Consider the following 21,206-nt stretch of genomic DNA (forward strand, 5'->3'; position numbering starts at 1 on the left):
GCCACACTTAAATGTCTCATCTCCTGCTCAAAGCCTGATTGATCTCTGTTCTATACTGTGGGCTCAGATCTTCCCACTTTTCTTAGAAGCCACAAGTGACAAGTGGGTCCCCTCTCTTACAGTCTGCTAGAGTCCCACACACACCCCCCAGTGTAGGTAGGACCTGCCCTTCTGACAACTAGTGAACAGACAGGAGACAGGCCCCTGAGACAACCAAGTGCTGAGTCAGCAGCTGCCAATGCAGCTCAAGGCCAAAGGTCAGCTTGGTCAGCTTGGACCGCTGGGCTGGATAAGACCTTCAGACCACAGGGAACCCAGGCACTGGGCAGAAGCCTGTTTCCAGCATAACTCATACCATGCAGGGCTGCTATCTGAATGACCAGCCAGTGGGTACCATGGACACATTTCATCCTGCCCATCCTTCCCAACTTTGCCTAGTGTTATAAGCCCTGTTCCTTGTCGTTAAAGAGTGCTTTCACACATTTCTTTAAACCTAATTCATACCTGTGCAATCAAGTAGCACCCCCACCAACAGAGGAACCTGAAAAATTCGCTTGGAATCACAGAGCTGGAAAATGCCAGAGTTCCACAGAAAGTGGTTTATTGCTTTTAGAACAAAATAAAATACTCTTAGAACTTTAACAATGAAAATACTTTTAGAACTTTCCTAAAACTATTTCGTCAGCTGTATGAAGTAGGCACTTCAATATAGAAAACTTTCCAGGGGCAACTGCCGGGACTGGATGGCAAGAGCGCATAGCTGTGTGGCCCCCGAGCTATCCCATGGGATGCAGCTAACTGCTCAGAAGCGGGGCTTGCGCTTGCGGCCAGTGTACTTAGTGTCAGGTCTGACTTCCCTGTGGTGAAGAAACAACAGGTGGGAAAAATAGAAGTCTCAGAAAAAGGAACAATCCCTGGAATCCCTTCAAATGCAGGTGAGCCTTTAGTGGCCACAGACATCACCCCTCACCCATCCCCAGCAGCCTAGCCCCAGCCCAGGTACTCACTGCCCCTGACGTCTGCATCGGTTCTTCTTCTCCAGCACCCATTTCCGGCTCTTCCTCACCAGCCCTCGCCTCGCAATCTTGTACGGGACCCTTGCAGGAGACAAGCTGTGAGCTGATAGATAGAATGGCCTGGCTGGCACCCAAGTTAATTCAGGCAGGAGAAAATGGTGAGTTTCCCTCCAATGCCCCTTCTACAACAGAAGTCCCACTCTGCCCCCACCCCCCATCCTGGTAACTAACATCCACCTCTGGTTTAGTAGGAGGGCAGGAGGTACTAGGTCCCACTCACAGGCATCTTTGTGGCAGGTGACCGCCTGTTGGGTTTGCATACATTCTGCCTATGAGGCAGGCAGGCAGGCAGTGGGTAAGGCTACCTTTTGGGTAACATAGGCCAGGATTGGCTCACAAGAGCCTAGCAGTATCCACAGAAAGCCAGAGGTCCCATGCCCACTGCTGCCACTTAAGGCCCTAGTCTGGTTGTGGCATCAGCATAGCCCATCAAGTAAGGGCTCCCAGCAACTACAAATGTCTGAGGCAGGAAAACAAGGCTGCCCAGCTTGTGGCAGCCCCGACAATGATCCTCAAGGGCTGATCTTGGCCTCTCGCCCTGGCTGAGGAGAAGAGAAACCCCCCACAGCCTCACAGGAAAGAAGCCCTGAGAACAGGGAAGCCTGGGCTCCCAAACCATATTCCCACCTGGCAGTTGGGATCAAACTGTTTCCAGCATAATTCACATCATGCAGGGCCGCTTGCCATTTAAATGACCCCCATTTCCTGAGCAACTGCATGCACGGCCCATGGATGTTCTCCAATGGCTATGAACCAGCTGTGCCCTTGAGCTCATGGCTAGGCTGTGGCAGAGACTACCCGCACTAGGCAAAGCAAGTGCAGAGAGGCCCAGGATCTAAAGGAAAAGCACAGGTTCTGGGAAAAACAAAAGCCATGGAGATAAGCTGGTATTTCTACAGGCAGACACTGGGGGCAGCATTCCAGATAAGCAATTCATGAAAATGAGAAACTGCAAGGAATGAAGGGAAGGTTAGGGAACAGACGAGTCCTGGGTGCCGGAATCACGGTGGAGGGGAAAGACCCAAATCAGATTCTGAGGGTCTGCAGAGGATTGAGTAACTTGGCTCCTACGTAAGCTTCCCCCTTGCTTGCAGACCAGCGGACTAGTGGAAGCCAGACAGTAAGACAGACCCTTTCTGCCACCACTTCTCATCTGTTCTAACAAAAGTCAGAATCATAAAAGAATTCTTAAAAATCTCAGAATCTCAATCTCACTTGGCTGGGACAGTTCACGGAGGCGTGAATACCAACAAGGAGTGTGCCCTCTCTTCAGTAAGAAAGTGGGAATTGGTGACATTTTATACCGAAGGAATGACACAACATGATCTAGACTTTAGAGTGTAGAGAGACAGTGGTTCATGAAAGGAACTAAGGGTCCACAATATACATTGAGGGTTGGGGTGCAGGATTTGCTGTGAGATGGATTGTCCAGATGTGAGATGTAAGGAAGATAAGAATGAGAATGGTAAAGAATGGAGGAAGAACGTTTAGGGGTGAAAACCAACAGCTCTGTTTTGTTCGAGACATTTGTGGGAAGTTTAGGTATGGATACTTAGAAGATGGTTTGGAAATCAGAGGTGGGATTGAGGCAAAGGATATAAATCTGGAAGTTATGAACCTGTAGTTGGTGTTTAAGGCAGCAGACAGATGGGGTCCAGACTGGGCCCCAGAGGAAGGGCCAGCAGAGTGGATTGAGAAGGGACAACCAGTGAAAAGAAAACCAGGACAGTGGGCGGGAGACCAACTGAGGAAAGTGTTAAACGAGTAATTGGCTGTATCAGCTCCTACTAAGCAAGCAAGTTAAGGACAGAGTAGGAAAGACTAAGAAGTGACCATAGATTTGGCAAGACAGGTTGGTGGTGGCCTTGACAAGAGCAACCAATGATAAGACAGAAGCATGAGCCAGAGAAGAGGACTGCAAGATGGTAGGCGAGGAAGCAAGAAGAGGCAAGTAGGAGCTCTGTTATAAAGGGAAGCAGATAAACAGGGTAGTGGCTAGTTTTCCAGGGTTAAGGGAAGACCTTTTTGAAGATAAGAGAAATTGTGCAGCACGTTTGTGTGCTGATGGGAATGGCCCAGGAGAGTAAACAGGCAGAGGAGGCAGCTTCAGGGAAGGCAGGGATAGACTGCCAGGCATGGCAAGAGAGAAGGCAGACAGGAAGTGGGTAGAGCTGCAGGGCTGCCCACAGACATCCCAGCCCAAGGCAGGAGCAGGCACGTCCCAAGGGGTTCCTGGGTTCTATTACCACCTTGATGTCACTGACACATCTGACCCTGAGACTTGGTGAAAGCAGAGAGAACTGTAGTGGTCTTGCCACCTCCACCTTCCTCCTTCCATGTCTAATAAACCTAGCAGCAGCAACCCCCTGCACCTTAGGCAGAACTGAACAATCGCTTTACCTCTCATTCGTGAATGTGGATTCCTTAGACTCTTCTTCTTCCTTAATTTCATTCAGGCCCTGCAGGACAAAAGTGCTCTTAGATCACCCCAGAGATCTCTCAACTCATCTGCCCTACCCCAGAAGGCCTGGGTACCCATGCCTGAGACCTTCCAAAAGGTACTAGGCCCAGTCCCACAAGAAGGGAACCCAAAAGATATGGGCCTACAAAGCAGGGTCCCTCACCTTTGGCAGACAGGTCGACGGTCCAGAAAATAAACAGAGGTAGAACCTGAAACAAGAAAGTACAAGGTGAAGGCTGGAATCATAAAGCAAAGTCATCACCCTCCCTTCCATAAACAGATGCAGAAAACTCAGGGCCTCCTATCTGCACCCTGGGGACCCAACCTGGCACCATGTCCACACCGCCACCCTCTCTCCCACAGCGCAGGCAGCACCCTGGCCCCCAACACTCACTTCTTTGCTTTGGTACTGTTGGGGTAGTCTACCACCACACCACCAGTAAAGCCAGCCTTGATGGCCTGGGTTGTGATCAGCTCCAACTGAGGAAAGAACAGCGATGAAGCACACAGGGAGGCCAGTGGAGCAGATTCCCCTCATTCCCCTTAAGAAGCGAGTCTAGTCCCAAGATAGACTGCCTGGGAGAACTGATGGTCTTCTTTATCAAACTGTTCCAACTGAGTCCCCAAAAGCCACATAGAGGAAAGTGCAAGCTAGAGCCAGCCATGGCATACAGTGGAATTATAGAACAAGCAATTCTCACTTTCTAGCCCAGGGACCCATCTCCCCACTCAAATCTCAGAAAATGAACTGCCACCAACAGGGAGGCAGACTCATTCATGGTATTAGTCAGGGACAACTCATCGTTTGTCTCTCAAAGTTTGTACCTCCTACCTCCTCCTTCCTGTTGCATGACACTCCACAGAACAAACAACAACTGCTGATGTGGTTATGGAAATCAGTAATATATCACATTACCTGTGATACCATCTTATCTGTCAAGAAAAGTCAACCTACCCCACCCCAGCAGATACCACCGCTCTTCCTTAGGACATTAGGTCATAAACCATGTCATCAGGGGCCACAGGGACCACTCTCAGGTTCTCATTCCTTCCTTTTCCCATCAACCAGCGTTAAGTTCCTTGTTCTGTCATCTCCCAACAGCACGAGGGTAAGTGAGTGAGGAGCAAGACAAGGGCAATTTACCTGTTCTGGGCACCCCTTCCCTGCACCTCCAGTAGCCAAAAGGCTCACCTGCTCTGTGTTCTCAGGGTACAGCTGCAGAACAGCACGGGCTCCTCGGGCCTGCAAGAAACAGAAATGTCACTGTCTTACAAATGCTCCATGGGGTCAGGACCCAGACACTTCTCCTTTCCTCATTCAGTAAATATTTACTGAGTCCCCATTATGTACAAGGCACTGTTCTTAGGGGTGGGTATACAGCCACAAACAAAAGAGATAGCCTCTGAACTTTTGAAGCTCACATTTTAATGTGGGAAACATCTAATTTACAATAAGTAGTGATTAAGTACCAGAAAGAAAAATAAATTAGGAAAAAGGATGGTGAGTGACAAAAGACTGTTGAATTTCCTTTTGGTTCAAGAAAGGCCTCTCTCAGAGGAACACTTGAACAGAGACCTGAATATAGTAGGGAGCTCGTTATTTAAACCTATGCGGGAAGTGCGTCTCAGCAGAAAGGCCAACACAAAGGCCCTCAGAACTTCAGGATTAACCCCAGTGTGTGAACAGGAGAGAAACTACAAAATGCACAAGACCAGCCAGCCATCTGCAAGAACAACCCACCCTAGGAAAGCCAGGGGTGAGGTAGGGAGACTAAAGAGATCAAGAAACGCCTTGATCCTTCAAAAAAGTAAAAGAACTCATTTTTAGGACTTTGAACCTCAAACTATCATCTAATCCTAGTAAACAATGGAAATCAACACCACCAGTTATAAAGTTAATAAAGGCTCTCTCAGTGGTAAACAACCACCCTGCTCCCCATGTAAGCATCAGCAGTGGAAGGGAGGGGAGGGAGTCGGAGGATGTGGGCACTCGGGAATGGCCTTGCCATGGGATGCCTCTACTTTATCACTCCACCTGCAGGGCAAGGGAGAGATAGGCAGCCAGCCCAGATGGGGAGATCTCATACTCACCAGCACGGAATAAAGAGAAGAAAAAAAGCAGTACAAGCGCTTGGCAGGGATGTCAGATTTCTTGTTAGCATTACAGAGCCACTGAACAGCAGAAATACTAAAAAAAGAAGGGACCTAGTCAGGAAAGAGACTAGCACACATCGCTCCCCCCGCCGCTTCAAGACAAACACCATACATCCTTGATCTCCAGGTAAATACACCCTCCTACCCACCACTCCCTTTCTTGGCATGTGCAGGTCCATTCCAGGTCACTATTCTACAACACTGGACCTAACAGGATATATGGAAAGGTCAGCATTAACATCCCTATAGTCAGTCCAAAGAAGCATTTTCTTAACCTTGTTTCTACAAGCATCTCAAGTTCAAAATTACTCACTATATCAACTCTCTCTGCCACCCACCCACCGACCCACATGCTTTACAGTATTTACACAAAGTCATCCATTCACTCTCCTCCAAAATCAGTTCCTTCAAATGTACCTGTTAAGTGTCTCCACAATCCCCAGATTTAAAACCTCAAGCAGCTACTATGTCTTCCTTTCTGGCATTCCCTTCCTCAGTGCTGTGCATACCAATCCACAGAACCCCAAACCCCGGTGGTTTGTCCCACTGCCTCTCCCGGCTTTTCCTTCCCTCCACCACTCTCCTAGGTCAGCACTTATTACCGTCTCAATTGTTTCAACAATCTAACTTACCTCTTCTCTCTTCTTCTCTTAAATAATATTCATAAAACACAGACCTGATCTTGTCACTCCCCATCAACTACTGAATAAAGCCTAAACTTCTTAAAATGGAATTAAAAGTCTCCTAGGACCCAACCCCACACAACCTCAACTTGCATGAAATCTCTCATTCATCTCCTCCTTTCAGGCTCCTTTCCCCACTCACTTCCAAGCATGTGCTCACACTGTTCCCTCACTCAGAAAACCTCTCCTTGACTATCCAAATTCCTCCCAGCCTTCGAGGCCCAATCCCAGCCCCTCCTCCTTTCTCAAGGTTTTCCTGCACTCTCTTGCTTCTCTCTTCACAACTCTGGTGGGTCCCACGACTGCCTAGTGCATACCCCACACTAAGCCTTATGTTTAACCTGCTGCATGTCTTATAGCACCTAATAAACCATGGAGAGTCTTTAAATCAGGGGCTGTATTTTATTTCCACAAACTCCATAGCACCCTATACACAATGTCTTACACATAACAAACGTTAAAAACAGAATAAGCTTGCCATAGCATCTTGCCTCTTAAAAACAAACTAAAAATGACCATTTATTAATGAAACATACAGACCATACCACTGGCCTTTGGTTTTCTGCAGCTTAGAACATCTCACCCAATCATTACTAAAAAGCAATTGCTATCCTTGAAATGATTTCTCGCCCCCCCAATCTTATTCCCAGATGTAAGCTAATCCCTTATCCAAGAAGAAAATCTTCAAATCCAAGTTTCTCCCTGCACTGCATTCCTACCACTCAACATATGATCACAGAAGGAGGGCTCCAGCCACAAAATGATTAAACTATGACATTCTCTCCTATTCCCGACATCCATTCATCAACAAACTTCTACAAGAAATACTATGCAGAACCAATCATAGAGGACAAAGAACAATTTCATGTTTCTAACAGTAGCTTCATGGTCTAAGATCCATTATCAAAGTAGTATGTACATGCTCAAAACCTGACCCTGACACTCCAGAAAAGACTCCTAAGATGCTGAAGAGACTGGAGCAATCTAGGCCACTCTCTACTAGTTCTTCCAAAAGAAGGCAACAAGATGGCTGCTGGGGGCCATAAAATGGGTGGTTGCTGGGGCCTACAAGATGGCTCCTAGTGCAGCAGTTCTCAACCTGTGGGTCGCGACCCCTGTGGGGGTCGAACGACCCTTTCACAGGGGTCGCCTAAGACCATCGAAAAACAAAAAGATATTTACATTATGATTCATAACAGTAGCAAAATTACAGTTATAGAGTAGCAACGAAAATAATTTTATGGTTGGGGGTCACCACAACANAAAATAATTTTATGGTTGGGGGTCACCACAACATGAGGAACTGTATTAAGGGGTCGCGGCATTAGGAAGGTTGAGAACCACTGTCCTAGTGGCTCAGAAAACCACCCCTCCCCTACCACACAGACTCAAAGCAGACAGAGAATCTATACCAGTGGTGCCTGAACCTAGCAATGCAAGATAATCACAGGAATAGTTTTGAAACATAAAAAAACACATATTTGGGGGTCTTCTTTTGACTATGAATCTAAAAATTCCATGGGATGTGTATTTTTAAGTAACCTGTGTGACTCTGCTGAACAGCCAGGTTGGGAAGCACTGGCCTACAGGGCTTAAAGCAGAACATAGAGATTCTTACCTAATACAACCATCAAAGGAGCCCGGTTTGAAGGGGATGCCTTGGCCCATGTCCCCCAGAAGCAGGTCTCCATCTGTGTTTCTGTCTAAGGCTGCATCTACATTAGAGAAGAATATGCGAGGGAAACAGAAAATATGTATAGCTGCTCCATACTCATAAGGGTAGTGCACCCCAGTGCTAAATGAGACACACTTACCCAGCATGGCAACGCTGATGTCAATGCCCACCCAACAGTGCCCCTCATCTGAGAGATAATCTCCACTCAACCCAGTACCGCAGCTGGAAGATACAATGAAACAGGGACTCAACAGTGTGAGGAGCAACAATGCCCCACCACCTGGACAATATGAACTGGAACCCAGAATCTCACCCAATATCCAACAGATAACAGGGCTGATCCTCAGGCAGATCAAGGAGCTCCAATGCTCGGCTAGCCATCTTGGTCTGGATATCAATCATCCGAGAGCTGTGAAGGCAGAAACACAAGTAAGTGGTCAAGTTCTGGGTTAAAATCGCACCCAGACCAAAAAAAAAAAAGCCAAAGGAAAAGGAACAAGGTGCTCTTCCCTGGTCAACAAACTCAACTAAAACTATTTAGAAGTGACCCCAAATGTCCATGTAATACAGCAACATGTTATTTTGTCGTGACACAAATTATAACTACCACATGCAAAGCTAATATAAAGGGAACAAATCATTTAGCTAATGACCAACAATTAGATATTTTCAGATTTATCAGGCTTTGATGTTGTATTACTTATAAACATGTTTTCTGGAAGAATTATGCACCAGTTAGTCTCATATATAAGGTTCAACAATGCACAACAAAATCTATTAACACTGCTGTCCATGAGAAATATAATGCAAGCCACATGACTTTTTAGTAGCCACAGTTAAAATGAAATATGTAAAATTAACTTTAGTAGTTAACCCACCCAAGGTACCTATTTTACGTAACCCAATATGCTCAAATTATTTCAACATGTAATCTACATAAAAAATTATCAATAAAATATTTTACATTTTCTTCATCCTAAGTCATTCAGACTAGACGTGTTTCGATAGATGACTGATGGCTACTGGTTACCATAATGAACAGAACAGGCCTATAGTATATCTGGTTTTCCCAAGGTCAAGTATCTGTAGGATTTTATTCAGCAGTGTATCAGAAAGGATAGCTTTGGAAGTCCCTGCTCTACCCTTCACTTGTTAAATGACTTTGTATTAACAAATAACTACCCTCTATGAAATTCAGATATTATACCAACAGTTGTCATGAGGATTTAGTGAGATAATGTAAATAGAGGCACATAATAAACGTTCAACGAATATTAACCCCTTCCTCCTAACAGCACTAACCCCTTCCACGTATCCACTATCTCCTATTTTACCACACGCTTAAAACCAGTTGTCACGTTAGTAACTTTGAAAACAACCTAGAAAATGGCGGCACAATCACGCCCATCTCAATGCTGAGGTAACTGAGGCCCAGATAGTTCAGAGATTTCACTCAAGTTGACTTTGCCATTATAAAAGAAAAATGGTATCTATCCATATCCCTTCCTTCCCCCACAAATTCTGCGTGCTTTCAAAGCAAAGCCCCAAATCAGGGCAACTTGCCGGTTCCCGACAGACCACCACCGTGTAGGCTCCCTTACTTGCGCATGTATTTCAGGGCTTCGCTCTTGTCGTAATACTGCGGGAAAAAGAAAGAGAAAAAGGGAGTAGGGGAAGAAACCAAGATGCAGAAACCCTAAAAGGGAAGGGGGTGCCCGCGGGCCACAGGCCTCACCAGCTCTGGGGGCCCGCCGACCTCCGGTCTGCGTCTGCGACTACAGAACGCCATGCTCACGCCTCACTCGCACAACTGGTGTTGGCGTTTCCACGAGCCCGGCTCTTATGGCATCGGCCCCGCGCCCGCCTCTCAATACGCATGCTCCACCCCCTCTCCCCGCCTTCTTTTTTTACTCGATTGGCTACAGGGCTGACGAGCTGAGGAAAATGCAAGCCTCCCATTGGCCAGTTCAGCTTAGCACCGCCCGCCAGATTCATCCAAGATGGCAGCCAAGCGCGATCTGAGGTGGCCGCGGTTGGTTCTGTGGAGGTCGTGGCAGGTCCGGGGATCTCCACAAAACTGGGTATCGGGCCTGGGCCTAGAAGCGAGGACTTATTCCCGGGGCGACGGCCCGTACTCGCGCACGGCGCTCTATGAGGTGCTCGGCGTCCCCTCCACGGCCACGCAGGCGCAAATCAAGGCGGCCTACTACCGGCAGAGCTTCCTCTACCACCCGGATCGCAATTCGGGGAGTCCTGAGGCTGCCGAGCGCTTTACGCGCATCTCCCAGGCATACGTGGTGCTGGGCAGTGCCACCCTGCGCCGCAAGTATGACCGCGGCCTGCTCAGCGACGTAGACCTGCGCGGACCTGGCGTTCGGCCCTCCAGGACGCCCTCGGCGGACCCGGGCTCGCCCCGCACCCCGCCGCCCGCTTCTCAGACCCACCACAGTGGTCAGGCTGCGCCGGGCGCCAACCGCACGATGTTCGACTTTGACGCCTTCTATCAGGCGCACTACGGCGAACAGCTAGAGCGTGAACGGCGCCTGAGGGCCCGGCGTGAGGCCCTTCGCAAGCAGCAGGAGGATCGGGCTAAGAAAGGCTTCCGCTGGGATGAGACCCGAGACACAACTTTCGTCTTGCTTCTCCTCACAGTCTTCATCATTATGACACTGCGTTTTTAATTGGAGAGAGGAGGGAAGGGGAAGCAGCCCCCCCAGTCAGCCCTCAGAAAATGGCCTTTCCAGTCTTCAACCCTTCGCCTTCCATAGTCTACCTCTGCTGGGGTCTAAAGGAACCTCTGTCCCCCTCTTCTTCCCCACTCGCCCAGCTTGGCCGATGACCTGCACATCCCTGCCCCTACGGTCCAGAAAAGGAGGCTTTTCGATGCCCAAGAAAGAGGCTCCAAAATGAAGAGCCTTGGAAGTCCGAGAGTGAAGGGTATTCTGGAGTCCCTTGGGTGCCTGCCTTCCTGATGTTGCCAACTTCTGGAACACTTGCTCTGGCTTTATTGTAAAGCTCTGAGCAAGAATTGTCTGCTCCTGCCCCATGTTTGTACCATGGGGCTCCTCTGTAACCTTGAAACGTGCAATGTGACCAGTTGTTGGCTGCCAAAAGAAAAATTCTGGGCTTGTACGAACCTTGTCTTTCTGTGAGTTACCCAAGCCACAGGTGAGACCTGTTGTCGGCTAAGAATGTGATATGTGGAAATCTTGCCATTCTTCTATGGTCAGCCCCAAACCCACTGTCGCTTCTGTTGGTGGCATGTGGGAGTGGGAAAGCAAGGTCATCGAGCATAAGGAATGAGTGTTCCTGTGCCCATACTTATGTAATGAATGACCTTGGAGAAGTTACTTTGTGGACATGACTGCAGAGAACAAATCATTTGTTCTCTTGAGATCTGCCACACTTTATTATCCATAGTGCTAATGGGTTAGTGGTTAAAGCATGCTAGTAGAGTCAAGTTTATCCTTGGGACAGTGTGCCAAGTGGGTCATCCCTTTACCAGCTACCCCCATCGCTAACTATGCAGCCCATCCCCTCCCAGAAATAGAGCAACAAATTGGGAGTTTGAGTCCTCTGAGTGTGACCCACCCTGTTTACCTTGCAATGCTTATTGCAGGCCCCACAAGCCAGGTCCTTGAAACGTGGCTGCTTGAGGCTGTGGGGAATTTGGAGTTGGTGGGACTACTGAGGGACAGGAGAATGTGGTGGAAACTCGGTTCTTGTTCAGAGCTGGCTGAGGCTTTTTTTTTTTTTTTCCTTTTTCTAGTTTGTGCTAAGCTGTTGGTCAGCCATCACTTGGCTAGAATGGTAGTAGTCAGGGTATTTTAACCCTGAGTCACTGCACATGGGGAGTGGGTGGCTGTGCAATAGGTGCTTGAGCGTTTATGCGCTGGAGCTGAGTGTAAAGCTATGGGATAGGCAAACCTTTCCAAGAAATGTACGACAAGGGGGCGGGTCTTAAGTCTAGAGTCGAAACAAAGCCAGAGATGCTTTGGTATATTAATACTAATTCCTGCATTCACACTCCTGTGTGAAATCCTTGTATAAATTGGGATAAATTCACAGCTAGTTCAACTTGGTCTCTTGGAAACCATTTGATTCTTTCTAGCCTTGGAGGTTGGGGGCAGACTCTTAGTCATGGATTTGCAGTGACCACAGAATTCAGTAGTAAAGATTTAAGCCCATTGTAATTCAGGACAGCTGTACTCTTTGAGCCTTGATTGGGGGTGGGGGAGCGGTGGTGTACGTATGTAGTTTGAAAAAGAACATTTAATGTTATATTTCATATTTGAAAAACAACAGGGAAGGTCTGTTTTTGAAATATAAACTACAGAAAGTGAAGCTTCGTAAAAGGTACAGAAACTAGTGATTCTCAACCAACGAGTTGGAGCATAACAAGAGTGTCCATGGGGCAAGATTCTATCCGAGTTTCTGTCAAAATGGGTGGGGTTCTTTTGGGTTTTGTTTGTAAAAGCATTAGTGTTCATTAATAGCTGGGACCTTTTGCATGGGCTCCTTGACATAAACCTTTCAAGTTTGTTTTCTCTCTGTGCACATGAACATTCCCTGGGGCCCCAGAACATGGAAATAGAAAGTTGCAGGGCAGCTGGTTAGCTCAGTTGGTTAGAGTGCAGTGCTTATAACACCAAGGTTGCCGGTTCAATCCCCACGTGGGCCACTGAGTTGTGCCCTCCACAACTATAGATGGAAACAACTACTTGACTTGGAGCTGATGGGTCCTGGAAAAACACACTGTTCCCCAATAAAATTAAAAAAAAAAAAAAGTTGCAGAAGGGTTTAGGTGTGGGTGGTTGTCCAAAATATGTGAAACTTGTGGAACATTCCAGGACATTCCATGCAACTCCAAGCAGGGTAGTAAATAAAATTTATTAACCAGCTAACTCAGCTTCTCCTGAGACCCAGAACTAGGCCCACTCTACCCTATAGTGCCACTCTGTCTGCCTCAGGATTTTTAAAAAGCCAGATCTGAACTCTGAGAGACTCCACTCCCTACCTTCCCTAAATTGAACCTGGGCTCTTTATGGAAGGGGAGATAAGTTGGGAGGCTTTTTGAAGGACCCTCCTGCCCCAAAAAATAAAAAGAAACTCATCCCCATTTCTCCCTTCCTACCCTGGAAAGGAGAGGCTGAACTCTGAGCGGTGGACATTAGTCCCTGCCTTCTGGGGTTGTTCCCTAATTTTTTTTTTTTTTTTTGTGGAGAGCAGTGTCACCAGCCCTTATACGTGGGATCCGAACCAGGGCCCTCTGGCATCCCAAACCAGCTCTCAACCAGCGCACCACTCGGCTGGCCCCCTAATTTCTGATGGAGGAAGGCTCAGACATGCTCAGCTTTAGTCCCGTTTTGACAGGAGACAGACAAGAGGAGCTCAGTCTGCCCCCCGCTATGCTCATAGGGGTAAGGATGGGGGTGCAGTACAAGGCTGAGTGAGCAGCACAACACAGGTCCTAAATGGGGAGACAGACAAGAAGACAGGATCAAAGGTGTACATGTCTAGGCATTTGTGATACCGGCTTTGGACTTGATCAGGACTTTATTTCTCCTGAGCCAAACTGCTTTTCCCTCTGTTGTCCTTTTTTAAATTGCTGGGTAAAATCCTTTATATATCCCAGTGCTGAGAGAGTAGAATTTCATGCTTCTGAAGTTCTGGTATTTTGTTCACAAGATGTAACTTGCCTGCTGGAATGGCTCCAGCATGAGCCAAAACGAATAAGAGTAGCCTACTTTAGGCCAGTGAGTTGTCCATTTGGTCATTATCTTTATAACCACAGCCTGAAGCTGAGGCGCCAAGGGTAGAGCCCAAGTCAGTGACCACCACACTCACTTTTGGGAAAATGGTGAGTGGGAGGCTATGTCTTGGACCTTTGGGCTTCCTGGAAGGTCACCGTATCCCATGAAGAGGCTGAGAGAAGGGACAGCAGGTAAGTGGTGGTGCTACTTCAATTCACTCTCTTGAATTCGGTGCACTGGAGAAGTGGGCTGTCTCCTGGTCTTTGCCTCATCTCAGTTCCTCAGCCCTGTGATGAGATCACACTACCACCTGCCTATGATCAGGATCCTAGGAGAAGGCCTGCCTCACCTGCTCTCAGGCCCAGCTTGTAGCCCTGGCAGCCGTAGGGTTTGTGCAAAGCAGCTGAATGTCCCTCTGTTAGTGTGTTAGGATGATAATGAGACCTGAGTCTGGACCTCGTGAACTTGCATATGCTGAGAATGCTCAGTGCTCTCATCCCCAAGAAGTCAGTGCAGAGAATGCACCTTCACCATGTGTTGTGAGGTCATAGTGTCACTATGGATCTAGCTATCACACCACTCACTTAAGCCTGTCCAGACCTGGAGTCCTGTCACTGGTCATGAGGTAGGTTGGCCCTCCCATCATGCCTTTGCCTCTGCAATGTTCACACTCAGTCCTGGGAGAGGACTGCTACTAGACAAAGGAAGGCCTGTTTCAGGAAGACCAAGAACAGACCAAGATTCGTGGTTCACAGACCACAGCCAACCTGCACACAGTGTTTGGCTGTGGCTGGCACATAAAATAACTTTAGTCAACATTTATAATTTGAGAGACTGCATAAAAATCTAGGTTTCTGATGTTTCAAAAAATGAGAAAATGTGCTGCCATTGAGTTCACTCCGTTAACTGCATTACTGCCTGGAAGAAGCTGTAACATACCTTCCTTTTATATAGGACATCTGTCCCTATTTCACTGCACTCCCACCAACAGGGAAAGTGTAAAAGGCCTTAATATACACACTTGCACCATTTTGCTCACAACAGAGAAATACCCCTCTGTCCCATGTCTATCAAGAGGAAAAATTGTGAAAAAGGACCATGCATTTCCAGAAAAATGAAAGGCTGTATTTGTGAAAATGGGCTGCTTTGCACCTGTGATCTTCCTGGCCCCTACAGGCATTTGAGTTTGCAGATCCCTAGGTTACATCATATCTGACAGCCCATACTTTATGCAGGGAGGCAGAGTGTGAATCTTATTTTCATTGTGGGACAAGAGTCTGGAGACATTTACAGCAGTGGCAAGGTCCTAGTCAAAGCCAGAGGTCCTCATACTGTAACACCAATTCCTGCACTCAAACTTTTGTGCAAAATTCTTGTATAAATTGGGATAAATCCAGAGCTAGTCCAGCTTCGTCTCTTGGAAACCATTTGGTTCTCTGTAGCCTTGATCAGGGGCAAGTTCTTAGCTGTTGCTTTGCAGTGACTACACAATTCAGTGGGAAAGATTTGAACCCACTCTGGTCTAGCCTGCTTAGGTCAGTAAGCCTTGATTGGCCAAAAAAAAAAACAAAACAGCCACCAAAACAACATTTAATGTTACTATGTTTCATATTTGGAAAACAAGGAGAGTTTAGGAAAATACACAGAAGTTAGTGGTTCCTAAACAAGGAGGTTCACATCACAGACATTCTTGAGGGCCAGGCACTCTTTGTTCTTATCAAAAAAGGATGGGAGTTTATTATTTGGGCAATTTTTCAGTTTTGGTTTGTAAAAGCACTGGTGGTAATAGGTGGGACCTTTCTCATGGGCTCCTTAATGTATACCATCAAGCTTGTTCTCATAGAGGATTACAGCCAGGAACATTCCCTCAGACTCCAGAACTTGGAAATAGAAAGTTTCAGAAGGTTTCAAGCAGGAAGAGAGCCCTGCCGGGAATCTTCCAGATCCTTACATGTACCTTCAAGCAGGAGGGTTAATAAAGTTTATTAACCATCCAATTCTAAGCCTTTCCCATGGCCCAGAACTAGGCCCATTCTACTCTGGTGGTATCTGTACCCACCGGCCTTGGTCTTTTTCAGGCTGGAGTTGACTACTGAGGACCCTCAGTCTCCACCTCTTCTAAAACGGAGTCTGAGCTCTCTGAGGAAGGTGAGGTGTGTGAAAGGATTTCTGAAGGACCCCCATCCAGTTCCATGGTCACTCTTCCCTCTCTGTCCTTCCATTGCCTGGGCAGAAGAGGCTGAACTTCTCTGCCTTCTAGAGGCTGCTCCCCAGTTCATGATAGTGGAGGAAGGCTCAGACATGCTCAACCTTAGCCCCTTCTTTTAGTTACAAACAAAAAACAGCTTGGAAGCATGGATCAAAAATAGGAGGCCATCGCAAGAGGGGCCCAGCCTTCCCTCAGGCTGTGCTTAGAATTCAGAAGGTCTCCCAGAACCATTCTGTCTTCTGTCATCTCAGGCATGCACCCTGTGGGTCTGGTGTTCCTCAGCCTCCAGCAGCTCAAGTGCTAGCAGTGAGGAGAGAACCAAGGCTAGTGTGGGATGGAGGTTCTCAAGTGGGCGCTATCCATGCTTTGACTGCACTTGTGTGGTAAATCTCATTGGACTTGAAGGGCTCTCAAAAGCTCAGATGGGCCAGTCCCTCCAACTACTGCCTACATCTCTAAAGATCACATCAAGCAGTCATTTGCACTGCTCACACAACTATAGGGATGGGGACCATCTACCTCCAACAGCAGCCCTGACCTAGCCTCATACTGAGCCAAAATCTGGGCTCCCTGTGGTTTCCACCCATTGGTCTTGCCTCTGACCTCTGGCTCTACATGGAGCAGTCCTTTCGAGATTCAAAGGCTAACCATCATACACATATCTCAAACAGATCCCTCAACTGTTCCACAAATCCTCTTAATCGTTATTACTCCAAAGGCACTATTTTGGGGGATCCCTGTGAAATTTTACAATGTAGAATTTCAGTGAAAAGTCAAGCCAACCCAACACTTCCCTTTCTAGATGGTTATATTCCTATTAATATGGACCAAGATCACATTAGCTTCTACAGCACTCTGTCGCCACTCATTTGCAAGATCTTCTGTGCCTCCCTGCCAAACTTCATCTCATCAGACTTGACCTAAGCTGATTCAGGGCATGTTCCTGCTCTCCCATCTTGTCTCACACTCATCAGCCAAGCTGGCCACCTAGTGTTGACCCTAGCTGAAGACAGATACCTTCAACGCTATAGAACCTCCTCCATCGCTCAGTGTGGGTGGTCATTTGGCAGGCCAGAGAAGGAGCAGGTACCATCCTGACTGGGCTTACAGGCGACCCAGGAAAAGGTGCGTACAGGAGAGAGGCACTTGGAGAACAGTGAAGAAGCAGAGTGCTGGCCGGAAGTGCTGGGGAGTTAAGAGTTAGGAACGACTCCCATGGGTTGGAAATCAGAGAAGGCTTCATGGAAGAGGCAAGAGGAGCACTGGACCTGAAGGACAGCTGGGTTTTGGATGGGCAGAGAGGAAGGGAGGGCATCTCAAGAGTGGGAAGCGCAGGAGCTGAGATGTAGAGGCTGCAACAGCAGAGCGGCTAATTGAGGGAGCAGAGAGGAGTCGGGCAGCATCGTCATCCTCATCATCACATTTATTGACGGCCCCTGGGAGGCGGGGCTGGGGACAGAACATACAAAGACAAGGACCTGCCCTCAAAAAGGTTCCATTCTAAGGAGACGGGACAGAAAAATACAGAATGGTCTTTCCTGGGGATGGCCCACTCTCACCTGTGCAGGTCAGAAGCCCCTGGCCTACCTTGCCCCAGGTTCTGAAGCATAAGTGGGGCACATAATAGCCCCAGGGCCATGGTGTCCATGACCCTGCAGCTGGGGCCTGACCACCTGGCTCCTAGGCGGTGGGCCCCAAGACTGGGAGAAAGGTAGGCTCAGGACATGATGGACAGCACACCTGTCGGCCTTGGCATTGTGCAAGTCCAGTGGAGTGGCAGGGTGCAATCGGCCCCCTAGGCAGGGCCCCTTGGGGGAAGTGGGCACCTTCCCAGGTCCCCATGAGTCAAGTTCTTTCACTGGGGCTTGCCCATCACCCGGGAGGCCCCACTGGGGACAAAAAGAAGGCAGAGTTTCCTCAGCTCCAGAGGCATAACACCCTGCCCACCCCACCCTCAGCCCTCTCTCAGGGCATCTTCCAGGTGACCCTCCTCCCCAGCTCAGCCTCCAGGGCCAGGGCCTACCTGAGGCCAGGGGGAGGGGCCTGCCCCTCCCCCCACCCAGACAGTTGGGGAGGAGGAGGAGCCACGCATCAAGTATGTCTGGGCCCCCCATTGAGGGGACCATACCCTGGATCCTACCGGTGGGGGGGCTCTGGCTGCGAGGGCCGAGGGCTCAGCAGAGGGGCTGGGCCAAGGGGGCACCCGGGGGAGCCCTTCAGTGGGGGCACTGGGCGGGAGTCCAAGGGGGGCAGGCTCCGGGGCACTGCTGGTGGCCCCCGGGCGGCCCCAGTGGGCAGGACAGCTGCAGCAGGGAAGGGTTTGGGGGGATCCGCAGCAGCAGTGGGGGCTGGCTGGGCAGACCGCTCCCGGCGCCGCAGCAGCTCCTGCAGCTTCTCCGCCTGGGTCCGCCTCAGGTGGGCCAGGGCCCGGCCACGCTGGAAGGCGGGCAGGAAAGCCTCCAGGCTCTGCTCTCCCAGCAGCAGCTGCTCCATCTGCTCCTGGGACAGAAGGAAAGGACAGTTTGGGAGAAGCACAACCAAAGACTGAGGACTGACTGGTCCTCTCCCTCTCACCCTGAATCCCTTCCAATGGTGACCACAGTTGGGGGACAGGCTGCCTGAATTCCAGCCTGGGCCTGCCTCTGACTTGCTGAGTGACTGCAGACCAATGTCCTCTACTCTCAAGCCTTGGTTTCCTTAGAAATGAGGCAGGACAGAGATGGGGACACACTTGAAGTAGACTAGGTATCTCGCATGGAGGCCAGGGTCCCTCCTCCCCGACCTCCACTGACTCCCCGAGCACTGTGCTCCCAACCCAGCACTGACAAGACAAGACAAGACCCCCCAGCTCCTCAGTAGACCCAGCCTGCATGCCCTGAGACATTCACAGGAGAACTGGAGGTGGGAGGTGGAGAGGGCTGGGGGTTTGCGAGATGGGAAGAAGGAGCCCTGCTGTACAGTGAGGACAGCAATGCAGTGGCCTCTCCTGGGACCTGGCACTCAGGACAGACTTCCTGGAGGAGAAGCTCTCAAGCCTGCAATGTAAGAATGAAGTGGGGGGATGGTAGGATAGGTCTCTCTCCCTGTCCCCAGGCCCAGCCTCCTTCCCCCTCACCTCAGCCTCCTGCTCAGCCTCTTCCAGCTCAGCCTGCAGCCATCCCAGCGCACAATGGGGGCTCCAGCGATGCATGCTTTCCTCTGAGGGCCACAGAAGGACAGAATGAATAGCCCCTGCCCTCAGGGCCTGTCACCCAAGGCAGGCCACAGCCCCAGGGCCCAATCCTGACTCTCACTGATCCTTGTGTGTGCTTCGGTGCTTCCCTTCCCCTCTCTGGGACCTGTTTCCTCATCTGTACACAATGCCAATGAGATCAGTTTGTGCACCTTCCCCCATGGTTCTCCCTGCCCCCCCAGTCTTAGTGCAGAAGAGGAAGCTTTGTCTCCTAGAGCATCCCAGGCCTTTGGGTATTGGGCCCCCTTTTTTCCCACTGCCCAGGGCAACCCCTCTGCTCCCACCCAGCTCTGCTCACCAACTGCTCACTTCCCTAACTCAGTTTTCCAAGAGTAGCAGCACCTCTCAAACTTGCCGGGAGAATAGGTCTGCCCAATTCCCACCCCTCGGAGCCTACCACTTCAGAAGGCCAAACAGCCAGATTGCCAACTGCCCCCCACCCCAGGCGGTTCTCTCAGTCTTCCCCTCACCCAGTCGCTGCAGCTTGTCCGCACAGCTCTCGGCCACCTCTCGAAGCTCCTGGTACTTGATGGCCAGGGCGGCCCGACCCATCTCCAGGCGGGGCCGCAATGCCAGGTTCTCCTTGGCTAGTGCGTAGTTGGAGGCCAGGCATGCCTCTCGCTCCAGCTGCAGGCCCTGGAACTGCCACCAGAGAGCCAAGAGGTGCACTCAGGGAGTCTGCCCACATCCACCTACTGCCACCCTGGGCGACAGCGCCCACGGGCCAGGCCGAAGGCACCCCAGTCTCAGGATGCAAGCCAACAGGTGGAGGGACTGCAAGAGGCCCAGACAGGGTTGTGCCTTTAGCTCCCTCTCTGGGCCTCAGTTTCCTGTTCTACAAAGTGAGCTAACAAGGGCTACCTTATAGGGCTGTGGTGAGACTGAAGTGAGGAAAACTATGAAGGCCTCTACAAATGTTAGTTAATTTTTAATTTTTCAATTAATATGTCTGCTTAGGTCCCTGAGGAGTCCCCCTCCCTCCTCTGTCCCATTTTCCATGCATGGGCAGCTTCCCTCTCATTCCAGGCCTTTGTCTGCTTCCTCCTCAGGTGTTTGTGCGGAAAACACTCCCACCCCTGCTCTGACTCTCCAGTGGTCTTCACCCCGCCCCTGCATAGTACCCCCCTCAAGCCACCCTCTCTTCCCCTCACATCCCTCCTTCTGCCCTCCAGTGGAATCCCCACACCGCCAAGCAATACACACCCCTTTTTCCTCCCCAATCCCCTAGCACCTGCTCCCAGCTTTCCTTCTCTTGCAGAAAGCAGGAACCCCCCCCCCCCCTTTCCTGGCTCTGGAGAATGCTTTTTCCTTGTTTCTAGGAGTGCCCAGCCTCCTCTCCCAGCCCCTGGAAAACACACTACCCTCCATCTGTCCCCTGTACAATACACATGCCCCTGTCTGCCTCCCTTCAACACACACTTTTCCTTTCTGCCCCCCCACAGCCAGCCAGCCCGGGCCTATCTCCTGCGAAATATACAACTTTCTCTTATGGTGGCCTATGGAATACACAGCCCAGCTTTCAGTATCCCTCCCCAAAGAAAGACACAAAGCCCCCTCCTGCACCCCCGAAATGCGGGCTGTCCCCCAACGGTACCCCCAGGTGTCAAACAGGCCCCTAGTTCTCCCTACGGAAGGCGCCTCCCCTTTCTGGCCCTACAGAACGTGGGTGTAGGGCCCCCCACAACACAGCCACCCTGCCTCCAGAACACACCTCCCCGGAGCACCGTTGTAGGACACGCCTCGCGGCCATCCCGGGGTGCACGGGAGCCTCCCTGGGTCTCTGGCGCCCCACACGCCCCAGGCCGGCTCCGGGCGCCCCCTCCCCCGGGGGCGGCTCCGCGGGGCCCACTCGTACGTGCCAGGCTCCAGCGCCCACCGGCGGCCCCGCGGCCCGGCCCGTGCGGCCCTTGGGTCGCTCGGCAGGTCCGGCAGGCCGCGGCCCGACCCCCGCGCCCCCCGCCCG

General features: G+C 50.1%; 3 protein-coding genes across 6 annotated transcripts; 1 reads left to right on the forward strand and 2 right to left on the reverse strand.

Moving 5' to 3' along the window:
- Window positions 1-569: 569 nt before the first annotated feature.
- On the reverse strand, window positions 570-9,907 carry BUD23 (BUD23 rRNA methyltransferase and ribosome maturation factor). 4 transcript variants are annotated; one of them, XM_019646930.1, is made up of 12 exons: window positions 9,785-9,907; window positions 9,651-9,688; window positions 8,363-8,458; window positions 8,189-8,271; window positions 7,993-8,089; window positions 5,629-5,725; window positions 4,730-4,780; window positions 3,932-4,017; window positions 3,701-3,746; window positions 3,477-3,535; window positions 1,008-1,119; window positions 570-857 (listed from the first exon to the last, which is right to left on the reverse strand). In XM_019646930.1, exons 1-12 carry the CDS (start codon window positions 9,836-9,838, stop codon window positions 843-845), a joined length of 834 nt encoding a protein of 277 aa, XP_019502475.1. In that variant the 5' UTR covers window positions 9,839-9,907; the 3' UTR covers window positions 570-842. The 4 variants fall into 4 exon arrangements, with proteins under 4 accessions (XP_019502475.1, XP_019502472.1, XP_019502473.1 ...); XM_019646927.1 differs by having other exon boundaries at window positions 1,008-1,136; XM_019646928.1 differs by having other exon boundaries at window positions 1,008-1,140.
- A 105-nt stretch (window positions 9,908-10,012) lies between these two features.
- DNAJC30 (DnaJ heat shock protein family (Hsp40) member C30) lies at window positions 10,013-12,594 on the forward strand. The gene has a single exon (XM_019646932.1). It carries the CDS (start codon window positions 10,050-10,052, stop codon window positions 10,728-10,730), a length of 681 nt encoding a protein of 226 aa, XP_019502477.1. The 5' UTR covers window positions 10,013-10,049; the 3' UTR covers window positions 10,731-12,594.
- Window positions 12,595-17,416: 4,822 nt separating this feature from the next.
- Window positions 17,417-20,314, reverse strand: VPS37D (VPS37D subunit of ESCRT-I). Its single transcript, XM_019646810.1, has 3 exons — window positions 19,714-20,314; window positions 19,127-19,209; window positions 17,417-18,510 (listed from the first exon to the last, which is right to left on the reverse strand). The coding sequence occupies exons 1-3, from the start codon at window positions 19,793-19,795 to the stop codon at window positions 18,148-18,150; spliced, it is 528 nt and encodes a 175-aa protein (XP_019502355.1). The 5' UTR covers window positions 19,796-20,314; the 3' UTR covers window positions 17,417-18,147.
- Window positions 20,315-21,206: the final 892 nt, after the last annotated feature.

Source organism: Hipposideros armiger, unplaced genomic scaffold, assembly GCF_001890085.2.
Source record: "Hipposideros armiger isolate ML-2016 unplaced genomic scaffold, ASM189008v1 scaffold_107, whole genome shotgun sequence".
NCBI lineage: Eukaryota > Metazoa > Chordata > Mammalia > Chiroptera > Hipposideridae > Hipposideros > Hipposideros armiger.